Below are 25,346 nucleotides of genomic sequence, written 5' to 3' on the forward strand. Positions count from 1 at the left end.
TGTGTAGCACAAACAACAGCTGCTGGCACGGGGTCTCATGTGTGTTGTGCAAGCAACAGCTGCTGGCACGGGGTTGTCATGTGTGAAGCGCAAACAACAGCTGCTGGCACTGTGTTGTTTTAACCAGTGGAGGGGGTATAAATTACCCTCACTTGAGACTGGTATTATTCATTTGCTCTTGAGGAAGCTGGAGCATTCCGGGGAAACGCATTGAGCTAAGATTTACCACCAACTGGCATCAACCCATCCAATCCACCACCAATTGGCATTTCCACCCTTATTGTTGCTGCTGGAAAAAAAGATGGTTTCTGCTCCTGCTGGACACTGGTTCCTAATTGTCCAGCACCTGAGTACAGCTCATCAAAGATTCCAGCAGATTCTGAAGAATCAATAACCTTTCTATGTGGATACAAGCATATTGGCCCTTATTCTGATTGAGTCGGATGGCTCCGAATGCGGACGGATGATGGTTGGTGTTTGCGCATGTGCAGAGGTGTTTCTGCACATGTGTAAACGCCGCGCACGTCCGAATACGGTGTGAATTCTGTACAGAAAACGATCGGTTGGAACAATCCGAGCAGGGGGTGGAGAGGGGCGTGAAGGGCTGTTTGGGCTCATTACCATATGCGTACACCCCCTGTTTCATGGGTGTTCCCATGAAAACGCTGGGCGTACGTATGGTAATGCGGCCGTGACGCACGTGTGGGGGGCGGACATATCACATAGCCGGATGCCAGCTGCCCGCCCATATCCCTGCTTTTGCATGGAGAAATGCCCGAGTGGTCAGGAGCACTCAGAGCTGTCTGTCCGCTCGGTCCATCATTCGATGATCGACAACCATCGGAGGATGGGGGAGGTTCTCACAGATGGGGGAGTTGTTCACATGAAAAATCCACTCGCGGTCCGTTCGCGCGGCGTCTTACCGCATACGGACGGTGTGAGCGATCCGTACGGAAGGCAGGGCTAAGAACACTCGGTTCCAGTCTGAAATCACGCATCCGACTGATTCAACTAGAATAAGGGCCACTGTGAAGAGAAGATTTCAAGATTTCTTCTAAATATTGTCTCCAGCAACTTCAATTATTACAGCAACTTTCGCTCCACCAGTGGATTGGTAACTCAATTATTTATTTTTTCATCCAGTTGGATCATTTATTCAATGACCAGTGCAGTAGCGCACGCAGGGGGGGTTACTGAGTACCCAGAAACCCCTCCAGGAGTCTAAGGATGCTAGCCTGAAAGCTGAGGGTCTCCTCTTTCCATAGGTGCAAGAATTTTGAAAATCGGCCCTTGGGAACCGGAGATATCTGACTTCAAAGAAGTGGTCCCCATCCAAGCCTGTTAATTGCTCTTCCCAGTCAGATATTTCAGTTTTTGTCTGACTTAAGGTGCCCACAGACGCATCGATCCCGGCGTGCGTTCTGTGTTTAACTAGCACACATAGCATTGCATCGTATGCCTTGTGCATGCGATGTGATGCTATGCGATAAAAAGCTAGTACTTTTTGTACTGTGCGATGAGGTGCCGCGGGAGCGCGCACCCCATCGCATAGCATCGCACCGCCGGGATCGGTGCGTGTGTGGGCATCTTTAGCGTTTTTCTGAGGGTACATTCCAACAGCTGGGACTCTCCCCCTTTGATGGACACTAGCCTGTCTCTACTCTTCCCAGACCCAGAGATATCAGCCTTCCAGCAGCTGGTTACTGCTCCAGCTCCACACACCTGGTATGTAGTTTTATATACTCATTGGCGGATTGCTCTGCCTCCTGAACTCTGATCCCCTAGTCCCCAGTACCATTTGGTATGTGGGATTCTCTAGATTTTAATTCCAATAAAATCTAAGAAATCTATTTCTGGGAACTGGAGATATCTGCAGTCAAGCAAGCTGTCCTCCCACCAGAAAATTCTGAATAATCAGCCCACTCCACTATACACCCCTCCTCTGCATATTAAACATCCTCTACCACCCTGGAAGTTATGTATCAGGGCCCCTTCATTCAGCCCAATGCCCCCTTCTCCCACCTCCTCTCCCAACATCTGTGCAGTAAAGGGGTAATTAGTGCAAATTACTGATCCAGGCCCTACATGCTGAGCAGTTGATATAATACCCCCTACCACCCGCGGGATATCAAAGCTTCCCCCACCGCTACTGCTGGAGGATCGGTAGGGGTCCCAATATATTGCTATGCCCAAGGGTCTACACTGCTGTTGAAGCCCCTGTTATATATATATATTTTATTATTATTATTATTATTATTATTATTATTATTTATATACATTTGGTCTATCTATAATACTTTAACTGACTCGGCATATACTGGGTTACCTAAGTGTTCATCTCCGTGCTTTGCTCCGCCTCTCTGGAAACCCCCTTCTGAAAATCCTGCGTTTGCCCCTGCACCCGCCCGTGTCCCACTGCACTCACCCTCCCTCGTCGCTGGCACAGGTACTGTGTGGGCATTTATGTACCTGCACTGTGGGGGCATTTATGTATTGGGCACTGTGGGGGCATTTATGTATTGGGCACTGTGGGGGCATTAATGTATTTGGCACTGTGGGGGGGATTTTTGTACATGCACTGTGTGGGCATTTATGTATTGGGCACTGTGTGGGCATTTATATATTTGGCACTGTGGGGGGGATTTACGGATCTTCAATCTGTCCTTATCTACGTCGATTGTTCCGTCATGCTTTAAAAGCACTACCATTATCCCTGTGCCCAAAAAAATTCCAGGCCGATGAATTTGAATGATTATCGTCCTGTGGCTCTCACACCGATAATCATGAAGTGTTTTGAACGGTTGGTGTTGGCACATCTGAAGGCTGGTCTTTGGATCCACTTCAGTTTGTTTATCGCAGTATTAGAAGCATTGACGACGCAATTTCTTTGTTGATGCATTCTGTATTATCACATCTGGATAAAAGTAATACGTATGTCCGTCTGTTGTTTGTCGTCTTCAGTTCGGCGTTTAATACGGTGATACCATCTAGGCTAGTCCTAAAACTTTCTGAGCTAGGGATTGATAGTTCTCTATGTAACTGGATAGGGGATTTTTTAAGCAATAGGCCTCAGGTAGCCAGAGCAGGAGTGGATAGTTCAGATTCAGTGACGCAGAATACTGGGGTACCGCAAGGTTGTGTATTAAGCCCGTTTCTTTATTCTATTTTCACGTCCGACTGCAAACCGGTTTAACAATTCAAATATCATTATTAAATTTGCCGATGATACAACATTAATTGGCCTCATTAATAACAACGACGACACGACATATAGAGAGGAGATTCAGCACTTGGCTGAGTGGTGTAGTGCCAATAATCTCTTTCTCAACGCAAGTAAATCGTGGTAGATTTTCGTAGGAAAAAATCCAGCCCGGTTATGCCGGTACAGATTAGTGGGACGAATGTTGACCGTGTCTCTAGTTTTAAATTTTTGGGCACTTATATTACTGAGGATTTAACATGGTCAACCAACATAAAATGTTTGGTAAAAAAAGCCCATCAACGCCTTTTTTTCCTCAGAATGCTGAAAAAACAACAATTGCCACTGCCCATTTTGGTAAACTTCTATCGTTGTGCAGTGGAAAGCACTCTGACCAGTTGTATCTCCGTTTGGTATGGGAATTGTACCGTTGCAGAACGGAAGTCAATCCAGAGGGTAATTAAACTGGCCCCACGGATAATAGGTTCTGCTCTCCCTTCTGCCGATGACATTCAGAGGAAGCGTTGTCTGCGTAGGGCGCATAATATCTTGAAAGATGGAACCCACCCGGCTAATGGGTTGTTTGCATTACTGCCTTCAGGTAGACGGTTTAGTTGCCTAAGGAATAGGGCCAATAGGATGAGGAATTAGTTTTTTTCCTAGGGCTATTTTAGAGTTAAATGCTAATTTGGGTAATGGGGGGGAGGGTTAATGGGACTTAAGTTTTATTGTAAATTGTCTGTGGATCATTTGGTATTTTATTATATGTATGTATTTGGATGGATGCTAAACTGAATTTTGTCGCCCTAATTGGGGTGATGACAATAAAGACGTATCTAATCTAATCTAATTTTTGTACCTGCACTGTGGGGCATTTATGTATTTGGCACTGTTGCCATAATTTGATTGGAGACAACTGTGCTCAGTATTATTTTGTGGCCAAGCCCCTTTCCCATGAAGCCACTCCCCTATATTTTTGGCTTGAGCACCCACCAGCAAAAACATAAATCGGCACCTATGCCCCCCCCCCCTTCTTGGCAAGTGGCACAAATAAGGACAACAATAGCGAAGATACATAATACTATAACTACAGCTGTGCTCAGCACATCTAATGACCATGTACCCCACTTACATTGGTGGCTTAGTTTTATCTAAATCCACTTTTTGGATGGGCTCACAAGCAGGGCCACCGAGAGGGGGAGGGAGCGGGTACGAATTACCTGGGCCTGGGCTTGCTGGAGGAGCCCGGCGGGGGTCCTGGTCCAAACCCCCCCCCCCCCTTCCCCTTCTGTCCCTCCTGGGGACCTGCAGCAGCAGCACACACCTACAGCATCAGCATGTGGTGTACTGACAGCAGACTCAGCATTAACGTCTCACTGACAGAGTGCTGTAGCTGTAGGTGTGTGCTGCTGCTGAGGGGGGGAGGGCAATAACAGTCCCCCCTCGACTTTAGAGTGTTTTTTCACCCCCCCTCCCCCTAAACATTTTGGGGGCGTGGACTTATCGTGGGGGGTGGCCACTCCTCCCACAATTAGGTCACGCCCTCAAGATTTTACCGGGGCCCGGCATACCTCTTGGCGGCCCTGCTCACATGGCTTTCATACTGTATGTGCGTGTCCGTGTGTCAGTGCGCATCCTACATATGTGTGTGTCCGTGTGTCAGTGTGCATCCGATGTATGTGTGCGTGTCCGTGTATCAGTGCTCATCCTACTTATGTGCGTGTCAATGTGTCAGTGCGCATCCTACTTATGTGTGTGTCCATGTGTCAGTGCGCATCCTACATATGTGCGTGTCCGTGTGTCAGTGCGCATCCTACTTATGTGCGTGTCAATGTGTCAGTGCGCATCCTACTTATGTGCGTGTCCGTGTATCAGGTGCGCATCCTACATATGTGCGTGTCCGTGTGTCAGTGCGCGTCCGTGTGTCAGTGCGCATCCTACATATGTGTGTGTCAGTGCGCATCCTACATATGTGCGTGTCCGTGTGTCAGTGCGCATCCTACATATGTGCGTGTCCGTGTGTCAGTGCGCATCCTACATATGTGCGTGTCCGTGTGTCAGTGCACATCCTACATATGTGCGTGTCCATGTGTCAGTGCGCATCCTACATATGTGCGTGTCAGTGCGCATCCTACATATGTGCGTGTCCGTGTGTCAGTGCACATCCTACATATGTGCGTGTCCATGTGTCAGTGCGCATCCTACATATGTGCGTGTCCGTGTGTCAGTGCACATCCTACTTATGTGCGTGTCCGTGTGTCAGTGCGCATCCTACATATGTGCGTGTCAGTGCGCATCCTACATATGTGCGTGTCCGTGTGTCAGTGCGCATCCTACATATGTGCGTGTCAGTGCGCATCCTACATATGTGCGTGTCCATGTGTCAGTGCGCATCCTACATATGTGCGTGTCCGTGTATCAGTGCGCTTCCTACATATGTGCGTGTCCATGTGTCAGGTGTGCATCCTACATATGTGCGTGTCCGTGTGTCAGTGCACATCCTACTTATGTGTGTGTCCATGTGTCAGTGCGCATCCTACATATGTGTGTGTCCGTGTATCAGTGCGCATCCTACTTATATCCATGTGTCAGTGCGCATCCTACATATGTGCGTGTCCGTGTGTCAGTGCGCATCCTACATATGATGAACAGAATAGGTTCCTTGATACAAACTTCCATGTAAGTCCCATCACGTTCCCTCCCAAACCCGTAATTATTGATGCCTTGTCTGTTTCCCCCCTGCCAGCCTTAGTTATGACTTATGAGAGTGGGTGCACATTGGAACCCTAATATACTGACCACGTCTGGTGTACAGCGCACAGATTCCTGCTCTTACACCGTCATGTACCATTATTCCAGCCGGAGATCCTGACATGACTGAATAACCCCTAATAGCGTTATGGCTGTCACCTGCTGTGTCTCCTGGGTATAAATACTTCTGATATTATATCTAAGTTTGGTTTATAAATCCCCTGTATAACTCTGACACAGAACCAATAAACGAGGATACATTGGAAAACAGAATTGTGTTACTGAAAACCTCAGATTTTATTTATTGGCCCCTCAGATGGTGCTGGGGGCCCGCGGGTTTGGCAGATGGTGCTGGGGACACTGGCTTCCCCTATGGTGATGATGGGGAGACAATCATGGATCCCCAAGTTCGATATCTCGCACCTTCTGTTGTGTTTTCACACGATACATTAATGTTGAAATGATGCTAAAATTGATGATTAACACCGCGAGTAACACACACAATAGAATCCTTTTGGCGGAAGCACTGGCCTCTTCTTTGTTGTTAGTAGTGGTGCTGACCTCCCCCACACTGGTGCCGGGAGCACTGGCCTCTTCCTTGGTGGTAGTAGGGGTGCTGGGTTCCCTCACACTGGTGCTGGGGGCGCTGGTCTCTCCCGAAGTGGTGCTGGGAGTGCTTCCTTCTTCCAGTCTGGTGCTGGCTTCTGCCAGTCTAGCATTGTCCATGTCCAGTCTGGCACTGGGGGCCTTCGTCTCAACCAGTAAGGCACTAATGGTGCTGGCCTCAATCAGTAAGGCACTGGGAAACGTGGCCTCTTCCAGTGTGGCACTGGGGGCGCTGGCCTCTTCCAGTGTGGTGCTGGGGGTGCTGGCCTCTTCAAGTCTGGCACTGGGGTCAATGGCCTCTCCCAGTGTGGCGCTGGGGGCGATGGCCTCTTCCGGCATGCTGAGCACTCCTCCCAGTCTTGCGCTGAGGTCCTCATCCACATTCAGCATACTGCTGCTGTGCATCCTGGGCGCTGCTACTCTTGCGCTGAGGTCCTCATCGTCTTTCATGTAGCTGGAGATGTGGGTGATCTCCCCGATGTTATTTTCCACATTTATCCCTGGTGGTAATTCTGTATTCTATAATATAAAAGATAAAGAAGTATTAAGATGTGATAAAGAAGTATTAAGCAATGACACAGCTATAAAGATACAAAAATAACATTGTGACTCACATATAACAAAACTGTGAACAAACAAAATGTCTATACTTACATTCAGATCCTCCATGTCAGGAATCTGGCCATATATCAATGGCAATAACGCAATAACTGAAAATACAAAGACAATAGATTAAATCAAACGTCATCCTAGCCCCGCCCCCCAGTAATCTCTGCATTATGTAGCAGTGGGTGTGGTTATGATGAGTCTCAGCCACCACGCCCCCCTACCGCCCCCTCACCTACATCTACCACTATATACAAACATAGAACATAGAACTGAGCTTTCTAATAATTTACTATTGTGCTCTCTGCATGACTACAGGGGAACACGCTGAGATTTGGGATATTATACACACATACCTCCCAACAGTCCCTATTTTAGCAGGACAGTCCCGATTATTAGGGCCTGTCCCGCTGTCCCACCCGCGGGCGGCAGTATCCCGCGGTGAGGGGGGGGCTGTTGGGAGTCCCCCCTGTCGGCTGCTAAGCAGCGGGGAATAGACGCTGTGCGCATGCGCACAGCGTGTATTCCCGCAGCCAGGGGGCTGGGGGCATGGCTAGAGGCTCACAGAGCCTCTGGGTCATGCCCCATAGCGGCAAATGGGGGCCACGCCCCGAAATTAGGTCACGCCCCCCGGAAATTTCCACGCGCCTTCGGCGCGCATCAGCAGTGTCCCGGGTCCGGCACTCACAAAGTTGGGAGGTATGTACACAGGGGTCTGGGATATTCTGGGACAAACTTCACAATGTATTTATCCCAGGAATAGACGTCACCTATGTACAGAAACATGGCTAATCCGCAGGGATCTATCTGGTTACCTGACAAATATAATATAATGTTACTTATACCAGATTGTTATACTCACAGTATACGATTCGTACACACACAGTCGCTGTCATTCTCATCCTCATCCTCTTCATAACAGCTCTGAGGCCTTTGCCTTGGGGGGGAGTTTATATAGCAACACCAAGAGTTGTGACATCACTGCACTGTGATGTCATAATACAAATGATTTTTTTTTTTTTTTTACATTTTACAACTCATACCTCTGTGATGTCACAATGGTTCAGCCATCTGACATGTCTGCAGGTGACAGATAAAATGAATAAAGACCTTTTTAATCTAGGGACGCTGGATCATCACATATACTGCAATAAATGTTCACCGCTAAAATGGAAATATCCCCTCTTTATCCAAATGCCTATATATATATATATATGTGTGTATATATCAGAAACCAATAGTGTTTTCTTAGCACCCAATACATTGATTCAAATTAATTGTCTCTCATATAAAGATACATTTGTTCATGGAAAAAATATTTATTAAAAGTCCAATAAAATTCAACAGTTTCTTTACACGGCTCCTATTGGCTGGAGCCATTTACGGTGTTTAAAAGTGCCCACACACTAGAACGATTTTTGGGCTGATTGGCCGATTTCCGATAAATGGTCCGATGTTTATCGATAATCGGTCGAAAATCGGCCGATATCGGTCCGATGCGCGCTCCTGTGGATCTTTAGCTGAATCTTCTGATCTTACGTGCTGCATGAAAGATCAGAAGATTTAACAAAAGATCCATAGGAACGCATGCGGGATCTTAAGAAAAATCTTTGGTAAAGATGTGCGCTTGCCTGAAATCTTTTGTCCAGGACGGACAAAAGATTTCAAGGCTAATTTATGTGCACATCTTACGATTGCAGATCTTTTTAGTGTGTGGGCACCTTAACAGTTGTTTGCAATCACAATTGTGGCAGTTACCCAACGCGTTTCGCTTTAACACAATTGTAATTGCAAACAACTGTTAACACCATGGGCAGTAATCAATGTGACTTCTCGGCATGTGCATGTCGCGTGTTCCGGATGGCTGGAGCCTTCCCTGCCAGCCCTCGCTGTCACCGTATTCAATGCCTCAGGGGCTCGCTGCCCCTGAATGTGATTTTTAACCCCTGCGCCGCAGACGCCGCAGGGAGCCGGGGGACGGCGGCAGGCAGGGAGATGGAAGCCTCCCTGCCTGCCCCAGAATGTATGTAAATATCTATTTCATCCATTAATTTAAACTAGGTTTGTTTCCTACTCTGTATCCCGTGGCTTTTGCTATGTATCTTGACCTCCTTCCGTCTTTATTTCTTTAATAACTCTCTCTAAATCATTCCTTTAGAATGGGTGTGTGCCTAATCGTAATATTTCTGAGTTATACCAAGAGGTTGATTGAATATTTTTGTCTCAAAAAAACTTTTCATTTCTATGGCAGGGTTGCCTACCCTCCCGGAATGGCCGGGAGGGTCCCGGAAATCGGGTCCCCCTCCCAGCCCCCCGGAAAGAGTGGTAATTCTCCCGCATATCCCCCCAGCTCCCGCGATGTGTCCCTCGGCGGGGGGTCCCACAGGTAAAATGCCGCGATCGCGGCATTTTAGCCCCGCCCCCCGCCGTGCAATGCCTGAAATAACGGCATTGCACGGCGGGGGGGGCTAAATGATGCAACGCTGTAGGAACGCCCCCCAACAGGGCAGCATCTGTGTGGCAACGCCCCCGACCCTCCTCTTTTTCACTCTGGGATATGGCCCCGCCCCCTGCCTAACAGAGCTGGCTTCCCTCTCCCGGAGAGGGCAGCTCAAAAGTCGGCAGGTATGTTCTATGGATAGTGATTTATCGTGAGGTAACCAGATGAAGAAAAACGTCTTTATTTTTGTTTCCTTTTTCAGTGACATTTCTAACCAATCCATTTGAAATAAATGGGTGATTCGGGGCTCCAGCAATGTTATTGTTAATGTGTTGGATGAGACCCACTGGGATAGGATTGTTTTCCGTGTTGCCGCAAATATTTTTGTCCTGATGTAAAACTTATATATTATATATTTACTCCAGGGAAAATATCCCAGAGAGCCCATTCCGGTGTAATAGGGCAACGTATTCCATATCTAGACAGTATTTACTGACTGATTTCATACTTGCCTACCCTACCGGAATGGAGGGGAGGGTCCCACAAATCAGGTCCCCCTCCCGGCCCCCCGGGAAGGTGGGCAAGTCTCCCACATTGTAGCCACAGCCCCTGCTCCCCCCTTCCCCACGGTATAAATTTCCAAATTTTGCGGGTCCGCGGGGAGGGGGAGGGGCTAAATTATCATTTTGCGTCATTTAGCCCCTCCCCCCATCCACGGACCCGCAAATTAATGTGGCTGCCGGTCGTGGGGGCGGGGCTTAGTGACATCAGCATCGCCCCGCCCTCAAAATGGAGCCTCATCCAGCCCCCCTTTCACTCCTCTCTGGGCTTCTCCCGGACAGGAGTTTTCAAAAGTAGGCAGGTATGACTGATTTCCAACCAAAATGGTTTGACTTCTGGGCATTGCCACATGCAATGCCATATACCCGCATTCAGTGCCTTACATTTAAAACAAGCTGAGTCTGATGATATGCCCATCTGCATTCTACGTTTAGGTGTATAATATGCCCGATGCAGTAATTTATACTGCATCTCTGCATACGTAGCAGAAACCACAATTGTGTTCAGGCGGACAAAGGCAGTTAAAAGCATATGTAGCGATGTGTCTGGGAGATCTATTAGCCATTTTGCCAGACCTGTGTTTGTTCCTTCTAATAATATTTGTCTCTTGATATACGGATATAATGATGAGGTTTTGCTTAGTCAATTCCCATTCCGCCTTATCATAGCATCTAGGCCTCCTGTATTTTCTAGTGTCTGTATTTTAACAAGTACACTCGTCACATGACTTCTTAATTGAAAAAGGACATACAGTATATGGGTATAGATATATTTGCATATTTTTCACCTAATACTTGATAAGGCAATATGGCTGTACATTCCTTGTCCAAAACATGAAACAGAAGGCTTATTCCTGCCTTACTATAGTCTTTAACCATCCTAGCGTCTTGCAGTATCATTGTATCGGTGGATACAGGGCCGGTGCAAGGCACCAGAGTGCCCCAGGCAAGTCGGGGTGGGGGCGCCCCGGTGTCTGCCGCCCGGGTACCTGTCCTGCGGCGCTGTAAAGCTGGCGGCAGCGGGGGGTCCCTGCAGTCAATAAGAAATAACGAGCGCTATCCGCCGGGCTATGCGGAAGCGCTTCTGTTTTGGAAACACTGGCCGCACGGCGCACGCTGATTGGCTGAATCTCAGCCAGTCAGCATGCGGCCAGTGTTTTCCGCATAGCCCGGCAGATAGCGCTCGTTATTTCTTATTGACTGCAGAGACCCCCCCGCTGCCGCCGCCACCAGGTTTTACGCACATATACGCCACAGGACAGGTACCCGGGCGACAAGGGGGGAGGAAATACCGCCCTTTAGTGGCCGGCGCCCTAGGCAAATGCCTAGATTTGCCTAGTGGTGGCGCCGGCCCTGGGTGGATATATTATAAAATAAGGATTGAAAAAGCATGTTATAATAACATATTCCCAGTCTAGTCCTGGCCAGTCTCCAGGCTGTACAGGTTGAGGTTAACAGCAAATTGCTGGATACCGTCGAGGGATATTTTAATGGTCTCATATGTAACAAGCTCACTAGAGGAATTTCAGGACAAAGGGCGAGATGTATTAAAATGAAAATGCGGTAAAATGCACCGATATCGCCGGGCAGGGTATCGCCATCTTTGGGTGGCGATACCCTATAGAAGCCTATGGGCTTCTTTTCGCCGCAACCCCGCCACCTCGCTGACACCCCTATCCCCCTCCCTTGGGCTTACGTTCCTGAAAGGTCCTCCTGGACCCTGGAAGGTAAACCCCTCCTCCCCCTAGCAACACAGCCGGACGTCCATCCGGCTGCAGGGGGGAGGAGGAGGTGGCGCCAGGGACAGCCAAGCTGAGCTGTCCCGGCTGCAGGGGAGAAGTAGGCAGCTGGGAGGTGACGAAGACCCCCCTCAGACCACAGTACAGGTATCGCGGGGGGCCTCTGTCACCGCAATGCCAGCCGCATATGTTAGTACATGTGTTGGCATCGCGGCGGGGGGCTTGGCGAAGGGAGGCGATATATGATAAAGGAAGGGCCTGCCATGATTTAAAATCTGCCCAAACTTTTGCTATTATAGGGGGATAATTGGCGAAGTAAAGGTCAGCTGGGTCCCTAGTTATAGTGGGGCCAAGATAGGTAAGAGAGTGTTCTGCCCATAAAAATGGGAAATCCTGAGACCACCCCACTTTCGCACCTTCATTTAGCGCTAATGCTTTCGTTTTGAGTTTGTTAATTATAAACCCTGAGACAAATTCAGAAAGTATTCGCAATAGGTTACGGAAAGCTCTTTGGGGGTTGGCAAAGTACAAAATGAGATTGTCAGCATATGCTGATACCTTCAATTCTGTAGGTCCCACTTGTATACCCCGCCAATCCGACTGTAAATGAAATAATCAAATTAAAGGGTCAATCGCTAAATTAAATAATAAAGGGGATAAACGGGCAGCCCTGCCGAGTGCCTCAGGCCAAATGAAGCCTTGTGCTTATTGACGTGTCGGCAGTGTATGACGGTGTTGGCAGTGTATGACGGTTTCGGCAATGACGGTGTCGGCAGTGTATGCATGGCGGTGTCTTGTTTGGCCTGGTGTTAGACCCCGTCTAATCATTCTTACGTTTGTTCCCACAGATTTACGCAGGATGACAGCCGGATTCATGGGCATGGCAGTCGCCATTATTCTGTTTGGTTGGATCATCGGAGTGTTGGGCTGCTGCTGGGACAGGGGGCTCATGCAGTACGTCGCTGGCCTTTTGTTCCTCATGGGAGGTAAGTGCTGTAGATCCAATGCCTCTATGAGTTTTGACACAAAAAAATTAGTCTCCACTGCGCTGTTCCCAGGATAAACCCAAAGATCCTTTCTAGAAGGAGAAGTAGTTATCCAGATCTCCAACCATAAAGGGACAAAAGAAGATCCTTATATATTTGACAGGGAGATATTCTTTAACCTCACGGGTGAACCCATATGAGACTCACCTAGTCTAACTTGAAGACATTCACATAAAGGTATCTTTATAAACAGGAGACTTCTTAACATAAAATATAGACTCTCACCTAAGAGGTGGTTCCTATATTCATACAAAGGCTTCTTTATTGTATATTCCAAGTGGGAAAAAGGTCTCCAATCCAGGTATATACAAATGTATTCTAAAAACTTTCATAAAATTTGGGTCACCCTTCAGTCTCCTCAAACAGAATGACAAGAGCAAAGTTGATCAGTCCTGAGAATGTTGATAGGGAGGTGTGAGTCCCAAAAGTTAAGTATAATCAATATCACCGACGCGTTTCAAACATGTTGTTCTTCCTCAGGGTGTAAGTATCACTGATCAAATAGTGAGGGTTTATAGACCACCACTTATCCTTCAAGTATCAAACATGGAACAGAATTAAATACAAAAAGTTTACATGATGCTAAACAATCTTAAAAAACATCCATACAGTATATCCCTCATCTATTTCTACATATAATCGCTGTTTAAGTCATAGTAAGTACATATGTTCTTAGACAGAAACAATGAAAAGACATCCAGTCCGTTTTTTGCATCTAGGCTAGACAGTCGTGACGACGCGGTCTATTTCCGGTATCGATGACAACTTCCGGTATTCCTGTTCTGTACAGTGCTTAAAGTGGTTCTGTAGAGGTGTGTGTGTGTGTGTGGGGGGGACTCAGGAGGTTATTCTGGTTGACACACAGTGCTGAGTGTCATTTTAAGCCCGCCCGCCGCTCGCACCTGCCACCACCCCCTTTTGCAGGACAAATTCGCCCGCACGGCTGCGAATGCATGTTTTGCATAAACATCCATTTGCAGCCTATGGGGCCAAACCCACATCATTCGATTGATGTGGAAGGTACACACAAAACGAAGACACTCTCAGGTGTCTTAGCTTTGCGTGTGTTCTGGAGGGGAACATGGGGGGCAGCTGACATCCGCGTCACTGGGTCATCACCGTGAGAATGCCCAGCGTTTTCATGGAAATACTCATGAAATGCTGGGACGTTCCCATGGGCGCGACTACCTGCCGCCGCCCCGCACCCCCTGCCCACACCGGTGGGTGCGAGCGCCAGGTGAACACCCTATGTGGATTAAGGAAACATCGCTCACCGTTGTGAATTCGCAACGGTGCGCATAGACCAGAATAAGGTCCTCACTTCCCTCTGCCACCTAATAAGTGTATGAACTGTTATAGAGCCCAAAATATTAGGTCAGCGCCCCATGTGGCAGAGTGGAGAAGCAGACGACACGGCGAGGTAAGATAATGGGGGACCATTCGAAATGTTGCTTTGGACCCTCAAATTCTACTCCTGTCCCATCTAATGATATTCAGTATTATAAACTTTCTGTGCTGTTCCGCCATACGCTATAGGGTCATGGGTCGACTTATTGTATGTCGGCCTTCATAGTGTCAACCCAGCGACTATATTCCACGCTATGGGTTCATATTTGCCCTCTATTACATTATATCTGACTAGCTGAACCCACTCGAAGCAAAAGCTTTGAAAGCTAGTCCGCTACCTTGTGATTGCCTCTGTGTTTCTGTATGTGTGATTGCCGCTGTGTTTCTGTATGTGTGATTGCCTCTGTTTCTGTATGTTTGAAAGAGAAAGAGATGTAGTTTCACTCCCTGCCACCAGATGGCAGTGTTTTGGTTACACACGGTTATATATATATATAAAATTTCCCTAAGACTTTAGTTGCATGTTAGTTTATACTTATGTAATATTAACCCTCTCCTCTCTTCTTCTGTAGGCACTTTCTGTATCATTTCACTGTGCACTTGCGTTGCGGGGATCAACTTTGAGCTCTCCCGTTACCCCCGGTTCCTGTATGGGCTACCTGACGACATCAGCCATGGTTATGGATGGTCCATGTTCTGTGCCTGGGGGGGCTTGGGTCTGACTTTAATCTCGGGTTTCTTCTGCACCTTAGCACCTTCAGTACAGCCTGTCCTGAGGACCAACTGCCCAAAAACACGTCCCGAGAACGGAACAGTGTGCTAAAGAGCCTCCACAGAGCACAAACGGGAGAGAGCTGGGCCAACTCTTATCTTTAAACTGAAGCTTGGACTACAAAAATATCTCCTTGTCTCAGATCTCATTCATTCCCATGTGGCCACGTTTGGATGCCGCAAAAGGGGTGATATTAGCACGGGAGAATCCGTAGGAACTAGAACTCCTCATGATGGCTGAGGACATGTCATGGGAATGTGTATATAACTCATTGACCAATGCTCTTGTTTTATTGGCCGGGACGCCAGCTGTATCTCTCACCAGGGTTCCCTCATCCTTAACCTCCGTCATGACCTCCCCAGTTTGTCACAATAATTGATTTCATATCTATAGGTTGTCACCAACCCTTGAAGGATGGCGGGGGCTACCTTAGTGGATCAGTCCTAAAAAAATGACTCTACTTTGGGACCTAATATGGAAATCATCTCAACACGCCCTGCTCGACGCCAGTGACGAAATTTTAAGGGGAAACTAAACTCAAAATTCTATTTTTTATTTGCCAAAAGGAATATTACCGCCATCGGCATCGTCCCAACTGCTGTTGACTTACGGAATTAAAAAAATTCCATCGATTGTCTTTCATTGAAGATGACAGTGAAGTCTGTGAACACAATGGCATTTAAGGACTCATCGGACGATCTCTATTCGCCCTTTGCTGGCGTCTCTCTCCTGCCTACGCACGTGCCTCGGCCGGACTCTACTCGATGGCAGGAGCACAAGACTTCTCTCCATCTTCAAGTCCCAGTTGCGTTATTAGACACCTGGTTTTAAGAATAAAACAATAAAAGGTCCAGCTCCTTCGTAATGTTGGTTAATTGATGTATAAGATGTAAACGAGGTGGTGTGACAAATGTGTATCAGTGACAACACTGAGGTTACAGGTCATGGGAATTAATAAAGGTGGACGTCAAAGAAACGGGAGTAATAAAAACATATATTAGTATCGGTCTGGGAGGCAGTGTCACGTTTTACCCAATCGTTCCCTAAAATATCGTAGAATCCATCATAACTTGACTGTTTTAAATAATATTATGGGGTAAGTTTACTTACGCTTCTCAAAAGTGGGGATGTTGCCATAGCAACCAGAGTCTAGCGTCTTCTAAAAGTGGGGTCGTTGCCATAGCAACCAGAATCTAGCTTCTTCTAAAAGCAGGGGGATGTTGCCATAGCAACCTGAGCCTAGCTTCTTCTTAAAGCGGGGGTGTTGCCATAGCAACCTGAATCTAGCTTCCTCTAAAAGCGGGGGTGTTGCCATAGCAACCAGAATCTAGCTTCTTCTAGAATCGGGGATGTTGCCATAGCAACCTGAATTTAGCTTCTTCTAAAAGCGGGGGTGTTGCCATATCAACCGGAGTTTAGCTTTTCTCTATTGCACCCAGAAAATTATAGACAGATCTGATTGGTTGCTATAGGCAACAGTACCACTTGACATTTGAAAAAGCTCGAGTAAATTTACCCCTACTTTTTTCCAATTTCGAGTTTGAGACTTATCTATGAAATGCCTTTGGTGGACCATCGAGGCTCAGAAAGAACGCTTTCTAATTGTCGCTGGTGCCCATAACATTATTGTAATAATTGGGGAAGGTAGGAGGAACGTTTTGCTAAACAATTATGTTTCCAAATTCATGTTTTTTTTAATATGTATTTGAATTCTCCAGCTCACAAGCGGATAGGTTAGAATCAACATGTCTGCTTTGTTTGCCTTATCGTTTTATCTCCAGTCAGGCAAATTTGTAATGAAATTTTTGCTGTGATCCCGTTGAAAGATCTGCTACATTAATACGACACGAATCACCATTATATTCTGTGCTATACTGGCGTAATTAAAAGGTACTGAGTTTTATGTTATTCTGCTGAGTTACGGGGCAGCGATGAAGTCATTGTACTTATATATTCATTACTGCTATCAACGCAACCTATGCTTAATTACCTTCTGGGGTTTATTAGAATAATTATTTCAACGCCGTTACGAGGAAGCCGTTACTTACGGGCTGATGTTACCGGAGGCAGCTCAGGGCAAAACAAGAGATATTCATCATAAATACTATCATTTAATCGTCTTTAAGAAACAAAAACTGTCCGCGATTGTGTTTAAAGAATGGAGAAATAACTTGTAGGAGTTTTACAGCTGTCTATGGGGGAGATGTTTCAAACATTGGCGTGAAATAAAGTGATGAGCGATCAAGTACCGGCTACTGTCAGTTTACAGGCTATAGGCCTAATTCAATACCACTCGCTAAGCACCGCCCGCTGAATGAAGGAACGCCCACCCCCCGCCACCCTGCGAATCTTCCCAGAAGCATGCGAATTGATGTGTGCGCCGACCATCCCCCCGTTCTCTAATAAAAGACAGTCTTTTATTTGACTTGAAAATGTCCAAGAACGAGGCAGGCGCTGTCGTCATGTGATGTTAACCGCCCGCCCCATGCAGGCTTGGGAACGCCCAGCGTTTTTCTGTGGCCACGCCTCCATGCACCAGCCTTCTGTCCGTCCACTGCCCGCGCCTCTCTCTGCGAACGCCCCAGCGGCTGTGACAGCGGCCCGGCAAATGCCTATATTCGCTTATGCGCAGAGCTGCACAATCGGTCCCCGGAGCAAATACACCGGGGACCGATCACTAAAATGACTGCTAGGTGCTGATTGGTTGGTACTTTGGGGTACTTTATTTGAACAAATAAGCCCCTAACTGGCATGTTAAAAGCTGTGTTTAAAAAATTAGTTGGCTGGTACATTCTCTCTCTCTAAGGCTTAATATATAGCCATTTATCTCTTTCCACTTTATCTCACCAAGTTTTGATACATCTTCCCTGATATGTCATAAAGGTAACAATTTATTTCCACTCCCAACGGCAGCAGCGCCGAATGGCTGAACACGGCGATAGCGCGCGCCGGTAATTTTGCTAATAAATTAAAAGATTGTAATTAATCACACGGAACGCAGCGCCGGCAGAAATCCATTAATAAAAGACAAAGTAATTGCACCGAACTTTGTAGGCATCCGCAAAAATCCTTCAGGAAGGTCAAAAGCGTTACTGCCGCGTCTTAACTCCGCATACGATGATTGATAAGTGGAATGGCCCATCTGACAGGCAATGGGCAATTTGTTTTCAAATCCACTGAAAAACGACGTATCCCAGGTAATTACTTAGAGCCCAACTCTCCTTGAGTTCTATCACCCTGCGCTATTACACCCTGATTGCCTTCATATTGGCAAAGCACCCGTTGTAATAGGATTCCGTGACCCCAAAAAAGTAACATTCCTTCTTAAGCGAGGGTCATGGCTTTACCATACAATCAATAGAACAGGCATGGCCAACCCAGCTGTTGTGAAACTATACGTCCCAACATGCCTTGCCACAGTTTAAGCATTCCCTAATAGCAAAGTTGTGGCAATGCATGCTGGGACGTGTAGTTTTCCAACAGCTGGTCAGCCACAGGTTGGAAAGGTCTGTAATAGAAGATCTCATTATTCCCCTTCCCCAACCCTCTGAAGAACCACTTATGATTTCTTAATAAAAGCCGCCGTTTTGGGCGCTACTGTGAACCTGAAAACAAAAAAACATCTTTCCGAGGCTTAAATAATTGGATGACTAATTATCTCCGAGTGCTATAAAGTTGACTTATAAACTCAGTAACATTTCAAGTTTCCGGAAATTGCTGCGCACAGGTCCGTTGGGGAGATTCGCTGTACATAGTAAATTTTCTTTTCTTGTGAAGGAGAAAGAGGTTTAAAAGCTCATTTACAGAATACAGACCCTAAGGGTCTTATTATTTTTTATTATATCTCTAATTACTTACCGAAGATCTGAAGCACATAAAGACATGTATACAATTAATGTTTGTGGACTCCCTTTTTTTTCCCCTGTAAACAGGATGATGGAACCAGGCCCGATACCCGGGGTAATTCATAATCCCATGTCTAGGTTTTAATTATTTCTGCCTGATTAATGGAAATTTGAACGGACAGCACAGGATTAGGAGAAGGGTGCGGAGAATGGGCGTCGTTTTGGGGTGGGAAGGACGCGCCTCGATTTTTCTAAGACTGTTACGGTTTTGTAAATGGAGATAGATTAGACTCAGAATTCTCTTTCCGATGATCAAAAATAGAAAAAATGTATAATCATTAAAACTCATTATTTTGAATCGGCTTTGTTCGCAAAGTAAAAAAGCACACAAATGAGCAAAAAAACATGCTGCACTGCAGGTGGGGCAGATGTAACAGGTGCAGAGAGATTTAGTTTTGCGTTCGTTGTATTTTATTTGTGGAGATTAAATACGGTGTGCTTTATTTCTACTCTGCAATTTAGATTGAACACACTTCCACCCAAATCTGAATAGGTCACCGATAATGTGACAAGATTCAACGGCTCATTTTTAAAGGTCTGGAGCTTTTAGTGTCTAGTCTGGGGGCAGTGGCGTAACTATAAATTTTGACCCCCCCCTGCCAAAAGGTTTGTGGCCGCCCCCTAGGTATAGACTGGAAAATGGGTACAACTTCCCCCTGAAAAAAAACCCAAAACATTGGTCTATAATAATAGTAAATAAACCCCAGAACAACCAAACGCAACAAATAAGCGCAATGGTCGGCGATTAAGACAAGACAGCACGTAGCGATGACCATTCACCTCCGGAGTTTGATTAATAAGCCTTATTTGGGGTTTATTCTAGCTGTGTGGAAACCGTCACAAGCCTGCGGCCTCGGATCTCGCACAAGCGCCCCACAGTAATGAGGCAGACTGGTAAACGTACCACTTTTTTTTTTTGCTTATCTTATACCTTTTGGCAGCTACTAGCTAAATCCGACGCGACGGAAAACTTAATGAGAAAATACAATAAACAGAGCACAAGACTTTACTGTATTTTCCGCCTGCTCAGCAGAACTAGAGAGAACAGCTGCAGACTGTTAAACCTCTTCGTCGCTCACTTTGGTCAAACAGTGCCTCGCTCTACCCCAGTCCGGTGCTATACGTACCAGTTCGATTGTAACACGAGCCTCTGGTGCTCCGAAAAGCGCTGGGACGGAGGGGCTAAGACATACAGGGAGGGGAATTGATTTTTTTTTCCATGTGTGTATTTTTAAATCTGTGGGTTCTTATTTCTACCAATCCCCCTTAGAATCCAATCTCCCACGTTACCTTGAAACTAAAAAAGACAGGTCGGAGGTCGACCCCTGTTCTGCGTCAACCGGTATGGCGAGATAAAATTCTGACCTCGGTGTGCGTCCCAGTACCCCCACCTAATAATTAACACCCTGATCTGTGACCTGTTCGCCATTATGTCACCATTATTTCCACATGAGTCCTGCTGTGAGAGTGTTTCTTTTTTTTTTCTTTCTTTTTTTTTTGTATAAAAATGTCTGTACAAATGTAAAAAAAATAAAAATATATAAACTTAATATATGAAAGAAAGGATTAAGTGGCAAAAAAATTGTCATGACTCTTAGCATCCCTGCCGCTCAAACCCATCTAAGGCGTAGATTTGCGCTAAAATTAACTGGTGGTGTTTCCCTTGGTAACGATCAGAGTGTGTCTAACATTCTCTGGAATGCAACCGGGAAATGACAGTTAGGCTCTGAGACAGGGGCGTAACTACCATAGGTGCAGGGGGTGCAGCTGCTATGGGGCCCAGAGCTGAAGGGGGCCCATCTTTGCTGTCAAACTAATATGTTTTGCATTTATTTATCACCATCAGTTGTTAAACTGCTCTGAGAGGTTGCTATGGGAAACACCACCACTTTTACGCTTAAGTAAATCTACCCTTATGATTGGACTCTTAAGGTGCCTGAACCTGTATTTTGGCCACATGGATGTTTAAGTTTATTGGACATTAAAGATGCAGCTGTGAATACACATGTAACCATCTAATGTATTCCAGAGGAGACCTTTCTGGGTATGAGTATATTGCTCAATAAGGCAGCGGGTATCCCCAAATTGTAATTGGGGGGCTGCTAGAGGCTCTCTGCAATCACTGTGCCTTTACCTGTTGATGTTTTGGGGTTACCATCACCTAACACTGATATACTATTGATGTCTGTCTATGTAACAATAATCTTTTGTTGATAAGTTCATTGAAATGTCCACGGCCACTGATTTTAAATTGATTTGTACGCGTCCTCTCGTTTTAGCGCTCTGACCCACTCTGCAGGTCCACACTTTTGATTTTAGATATATATTTGAGGGGAAGGGTAGTAGCCACGCCCCTGATTATGCCACACCCCTATGCACAGTATGTCGGCCAGATGAGCCTCTCTTTGTCCCGGCATGGGAACTGCTGCAGTATCCAACGATCACCTCCTGCATGTGTCTCAGCGTACCCTGCCACAGTTTCACCTCTTAGGGCATGACAAAACTGTAGCAAGGCATGCTGGGATCTGTAGCTCCACAACAACGGGCATACCCTTGTACTATAATAACGAAAGCTAGCCTCTTTTTATTTATTTCGTTTGCACAATTACGTGTTCACTGACCTTCAGAAATGTCCCGCAATCTGCCGCTCATAAAAACTCATTGAATGAAAAAATGGCCGTAAAGCAAACAAGCCGGTAGCGATGTTTCGCCGTGCGTAGTAAGTTGTGGTGCTTTGTTTATAATTCAGCACAATTACGGGGATAAACGTCAACTATAAAACAAAAAAAACACATGAAAAATGCTCAGTTTTATTGCATTTGCTGCACACGACAAAAACACCCTCCGTGCCAAACTGAACAATCATCGATGAAAGAAATATTTAGAAATTGTATTTATGTTTGTTTTATGTAAAGCTCTGATGTTTTATGCATTCGGACAGTGTTGTGTGTCGTGAACCTTAAGCATTAACGGGGTAGCCGTAAATAACTGACACTCTTACCGCTTTGCAGTAATGTTATGCTCCCGTTTTCCCCAACGGTTTTTCCACCTTCAATCATTTGAACGGCTGATTTACCTTTATTTAAAAACAAATATCTTGAACAATAAATACAATGTATGACCTAAGGTTACTTGGCGTAGGCAATAGGTGGGCGAACAGGAACAGAACATTATTACACTGTGCAAATGTTTTTGGGTGGGGAGGCCAACCCTATTTATATAATGTCATCAGGGTTCCCTGGGGCACAGGGTAATGTGATTTACATGGCTGCATCTTTAATGACGGTGGTAGAGGGTCTGCATTACTCCCAGCTGGAAATCTGTCTCATAGATAATTAAACAATTTGTTCATGAAGAATACAAATTATTAAAATGTCAGTTGTGGAATGTAAACTGATTAAACAAACAAAAAAAAACTTAATAAACAATGTTGTGTGTCTGCTGTTCTCTTTCTTGGTGTGGCCCAATAGGATGTCATTACTGTGCGTCATTGATGGAGTCAATGTTGTCACATAAACAGGTTTAGTCAGTGACCAAACCTACGTTCAATAAAATAAATGATTACGTCATTGATAAAAGTGAATTGTTGGGTGTGAGAGGCAGCAACGTATCCCATTGGCCATCCATATGTACTAGACAGGCCACACCCATTTCAGTGACCTCAAATCACAAGGAGGTGGTAACATCCCATTGTCAATAGAACTCCCATCTGAGTAAATTTGCCCCCAGAGACTCTTGTTGAGATCAACGGATTAATGATGTCATCATGGAGATGGTCATGTGACCTGCATGATCTCATCTGTTGGAACCTAAGATCTTTTCCTATCAGAACCTGCTGTCATGGTGGTATCAACTACAATCCTCAACAGGTCGTGTTTTCAGGATTTATCTAATCACGCATAGGTAAGTTATTCTATTTGGCAGGATCGGTAATTATCCCACCTGTTTCCACAGACAGATATCCTGAAAACATGGCCTGTTGGTGCACTTGAGGACTGGAGTGGATATCCACATGACCATTACATGTATTCTGTCCCCATTTGTACAATTGATGTATCACTACTGCACAAGCTACAAAAATCCCCTATTGCAGTCATCAGCAGTCCCGGCTGATGACTCTCATAATCCCCCCTTGTGGGAAATGGAACACTGACATGAGAGAGAGACAGAAGCACACAATCACACAGGGTCTTCTTATCTGTGCTGGTGTGCACTCATCTATAGCATGCTGCTGCTAATAAGTTTAGGTAGTGCCTACAAGTTGCAGACAGTGCAGTGTTCGCAATAAAATAACATTTGATTTAATACACAGAAAACATACTTATAAGATTAGGGATGAATTTACACAAGGTCAATTGCATTCTGACTCTATTGCATAGTCATGACATTAATCATGTATACTGTGCTGAGTGAGAAGGAAATAAATATCACAGCGATTATATAGCTGCAAACATGAACCTCCGCATTGCAGGCAGCAATAGTATCAATACTTGCAAAACTTCCTAAATATATAGTTACTAATGTTATATAGAAATATCTCGCAGCAACAAGCATGTAAGCATAGACACGCCCATTGGCCAGAGTGAGACACGCCCTCTCGGCTGCACATTCTACTGTAATTTCCCTGATTCTAGTTCACTCCAAGACAACAGGACAGTTTTGCTCTTCTTTGGAAGATTAATAATTATTAGAACAATGGTGCACAGTGGTATAATGCCTGGGCTGCACCGAGGGACCACCGTTTTGACTGCATTCCTAAATTTCGCTATTAAACATCTGCAAGGGGAAATCGTATGTGGAAAAATGACAGGCAGCAGGTTCGACAGCGAGCTGGAGGCGGGCGTTAGTCACAGCGCAGACCACGCGTCTGATTGGACCACACAGGAAAGTTGTCTCACACTAAGGGGCATATTCAATGGTTTGCTGATTGCTCGCTCTCACAGCTCACACTGTCAGTATTCAACTGACCCCCTGCACACACCGTTCATCGTCGCCTGGTTTTTGCAGGGATGGGGAAACGGTGTGTGCGGCCGCTAAAACAGCGAGACTCAAGGCTAAATCCAGCGGGCTCCCTGCATTAGCTGCTAGCCTCACTGGGGGAATCCTCACCATCATCTGACAGAGGGCTCCCCCGGAAGATTGTAAAGGGTGAGCGGCCGCCGCGGGAGTTAAATGGCAAGGGTGGCTTGTGTTCGGCGTTTCCCGCTGTTTAACCCCCTCGCCGGCCGCATTGAATACGGTCCTAAGAGACGTGCTACAGCTCCCTATCCATGCAGACCGACGGACACTGACTCTTGGCCTGAGTGACGTCACACCTGTCAGGGTCAATGGGCACTGCCTCCTGGTAGGCAACCGGGATGCTGGGCCGCTTCGGCGATCCTGGTTGCCTAGCTACTCCCTGCAGGTGTTGTTACACGCAGCACTTCACCTGCCAATTGTTATACAATTAATTACCTGTCTCCTCTGGGCCTCTGGTCCATTAGTGAGACCTTCTAATAATGGAGCAGATGTATACCCAGAGATAAACACCCAGCCAATCACCTGCCTAACTGTCATGTTACAGGCTGAGTTTGAAAAAAGTCAGTAAGGAGCTGATTGGCTGGAAGTTTATCTCTCCTTATCACCCTTGCATTTATCTCTTGTTAAGGCTTAATACATCTGCCCCAAAGTCACTTCTGGCTAGCACATCCCTGCCGGTTATAGTGTGTATATTATTATTACTGGTCCCGGTCTGTGAGGTTACGTCAGTGTCCCTGGGGATACCCTGTCCTTCTGTCCATTTACCTATCCTGCTGGTGCTGCTTCACAATCCAGGTAGGCAGTGCTACCTGTCCTGCTGGTGCAGTTTCGCATTCTAGTAATCTGGTGCTACCTGACCTGCTGATGCTGCTTCGCAATCTGGAAATCTACAACAACCTGTTCTGCTGGTGCTGCTCCACAATCTGGCATTCCTGTGCAACCTTTCCTGCCGGTAATGCTCCACAATCTGGCAATCCAGTGCTACCTGTACTGCCGGTAATGCTCCACAATCTGGCAATCCAGTGCTACCTGTCCTGCCGGTGCTACTCTGCAAACTGGAAATCTACAGCAACCTGTACTTCCGGTGATGCTCTACAATCTGGCATCTGGCCCATAGAAACATCCCCTGTGAAATAGAACTCCCATTATAGTAAATTCCCCCCCTGAGTGTCAATGCAGTCCTCACAGGGATCAATGCTGGGCCTAAAGTGGTCCTGGAGAGGTGATGGTTTATATATCCAAGGACATCTACCCCACTCCCGTTAGACAGAGCCAGCGCCAGTGCTAGAGTTTTCTGCACCCACCTGCAAACTTTACAAAGGAGCAGGGTCACACAATAGTACCCCCAAGTCACAC

At 46.2% G+C, this 25,346-nt stretch overlaps 1 protein-coding gene across 1 annotated transcript in view; it reads left to right on the top strand.

Moving 5' to 3' along the window:
- TMEM178B (transmembrane protein 178B) overlaps positions 1-22,399 on the top strand; it is a 291,738-nt gene extending 269,339 nt beyond the window's left edge. Inside the window, exons 4-5 of the mRNA XM_083181197.1 lie at positions 12,750-12,887; positions 14,867-22,399. Of these exons, the coding sequence (XP_083037323.1) occupies positions 12,750-12,887; positions 14,867-15,117 (389 nt within the window). The 3' untranslated portion in view covers positions 15,118-22,399. The remainder of the gene's footprint in view (positions 1-12,749; positions 12,888-14,866) is intronic.
- Positions 22,400-25,346: the final 2,947 nt, after the last annotated feature.

This window comes from Crinia signifera, chromosome 4, assembly GCF_055691185.1.
Source record: "Crinia signifera chromosome 4, ASM5569118v1, whole genome shotgun sequence".
Taxonomy (NCBI): domain Eukaryota; kingdom Metazoa; phylum Chordata; class Amphibia; order Anura; family Myobatrachidae; genus Crinia; species Crinia signifera.